This window comes from Frankliniella occidentalis, unplaced genomic scaffold (assembly GCF_000697945.3).
Source record: "Frankliniella occidentalis isolate FOCC.00 unplaced genomic scaffold, Focc_3.1 Scaffold314, whole genome shotgun sequence".
Taxonomy (NCBI): Eukaryota; Metazoa; Arthropoda; class Insecta; order Thysanoptera; family Thripidae; genus Frankliniella; species Frankliniella occidentalis.
This window is the reverse complement of record NW_026267439.1, coordinates 273,636-275,712: the sequence shown is the minus strand read 5'-3', so window position 1 is coordinate 275,712 and position 2,077 is coordinate 273,636. Positions and strand designations below refer to the sequence as shown.

Here is a 2,077-nt window from a genome sequence, read left to right as displayed (position 1 = left end):
CCTGAGGGAGACTCGAAGAGGGAGACCCGAGGAGGGAGATCTGAGGGGGGAGACCTGAGAGAGACCTGAGGGAGACCCGAGGGAGACCTGTTGGCCGGCGCGTACCGCACGCTCCACGCGTGGCTCCTCGTGCTTCCGCGTGCGCCCCGTGCCAAATATTGGCCCAGCGTCGTGTGTCGTTCCCCTACCGGCGGGGCGGGGCGGGGCAGGGTGGTTGGATGAGTTTCATCGCACTACTGGAGACGCCAGACCCACTCCCTGACCGGCCTCGTAAGCGTTGAGTCGCGCGAGAGAAAAGAAGACGGAATAATAACAATAAATCCCACAGCGTGACGCGACAGTTTGCGGAGCACCGGCCCCGGGGCGGCCGGGGGCAAGGACAAGGGCCGTCTACATCGTCGCCTCGTCGCTCCCTCCTCTTTCTTCTTCTTCTTGTGGCCTCCTCCTGCTTCGTGTCTTCCCTTTCCGCGAGGCTTGCGCAGCTCGAGACTAATTCTATGACCCGGGTCATTATGTAGGGTCTCGATTTATTCTGTTGGTGTCACCACTTCGGCTCCGTCTGTGACCCTTCGCACTCGGTGGAAATTTTACAGTTAAGAATTTTAGTTCAATGGCGTCTTTAAAGACGCTCAATTGAGCATGCAAGCACTCTCAGCCCGTTCCCAACAATTTGAACAGAAGGACGAACTACTTTGTACAGCGGTACTACTCACAAAATTTTGTAAGTAATACGAATTATTTTGATAGTTGTTACTTGCAATAGTTCATTTTAAGTCCACTGAGAAAATAACTGTTCTTGAGTGCTAACAATGTCATCAATATTACTCGCAAAATTTGTGAGACACTACTTCCGTTTCCGTTCAAAGAAGTTCGTCGCCCACTTCGAATAAAGTCAGTATCGGGCAGAGAGTGAGCGACGATGTTGAAGCAATGGCCACACTGCGGCGGTCCTGATCGATTTTTCAATTTCTACATGAAGTAATGGCTGAGTGTTTAGTTCAGCAGCACATGGTAAGGTCTCCACACTCACCTTGCACGTGGCCATGCTGGCCCTTGGAAACGCTGGTGGTGTGCTCGGGGTGTGCTCAGGGAGTGCTCGCTCGGGGTGTGCTGGGGGAGTGCTCGGCGTGCTCCGGGCGTGCGACTGGACGCGAGGATGGCGCGGGACGCGTTTATAAGCGAGGGGGGTTCGGATGGCTCCTGGGTGAGGGGCGAGGGGCGGGCGGCCGCGGGGGCCGCGGAGGCCGCGGGGGCGACGGAGGCGGCGGAGGCGACGGAGGCCGCAGGTCGCCACAGTGTGCACGTCGTCTCGGGGCCGAGCCGTGTACCTGCACCTTTATCCTGGACCTGGTCCTTAGGCCTGCGCTGGCCCTCAGGGCCGACCTCGTGTCGTCGCGGGGCGGAGGATCGTTCCCACGGTCCTCTCGGAGTGTCACTGCGCCGCTCCCGTCACACAGAGTTCAAAGAGATGGCGCTTCGTTCCGGAACTAGACAAAACAAACTTGCAACTTGCAAAAAAAAAAAAAGAAATAAAGAAGTATGTGTTGCGCGGGGGTCACGTGAGTTTAGTTGTCGCGGTCACACACACGGTCATCATCACATCATGAACCGTCTGCTTGCGCAACACTCGCCGAACACTTGGCGGGGAAGCTCTCGCGGGCCCGGCAAGCGTTCGGCGCGCGCAGAACGAGAGTGTGCTTGACGTGTTTTGCGTGCGGATGGCACGACGATGACTTTACGACATTTATTTATTTTCGGTCACAGCGGGTGTTTCCGTGCGCGGGCGGGTTTGCCTACTCCGCCTCTTGCCTCTGAACATATATTCTGTGGTCCAAGTGTCTGCTCTCCCCCGCTGCTGCAGAGGACCCTCTGATCTCTGCATTTGTTTCAAAGGTAAAGCAGGTGGCTCGTTATGGACCAGTCACGATGACACTTTTGCGACGGTCCTTTTTGGCGCCAAGTCCTGCACACACCCAACATGGGCCGCCGCCACTACTCCGCTCCGCCCGCCGTTCGGTAATGATTCGCCGGGGAGCTTCCGCGATCCGCAAACCTCCCCCTGCCCCGCTCCCCCCCC

At 57.4% G+C, this 2,077-nt stretch overlaps 1 protein-coding gene across 1 annotated transcript in view; it reads right to left on the bottom strand.

Annotated features, from left to right (window-relative positions):
- The window catches only part of LOC113211126 (uncharacterized), a 5,417-nt gene extending 4,242 nt beyond the window's left edge, over nucleotides 1-1,175 (bottom strand). The window contains exon 1 of the mRNA XM_052273921.1: nucleotides 1,031-1,175. Within this exon, the coding sequence (XP_052129881.1) occupies nucleotides 1,031-1,045 (15 nt within the window). The 5' untranslated portion in view covers nucleotides 1,046-1,175. The remainder of the gene's footprint in view (nucleotides 1-1,030) is intronic.
- Nucleotides 1,176-2,077: the final 902 nt, after the last annotated feature.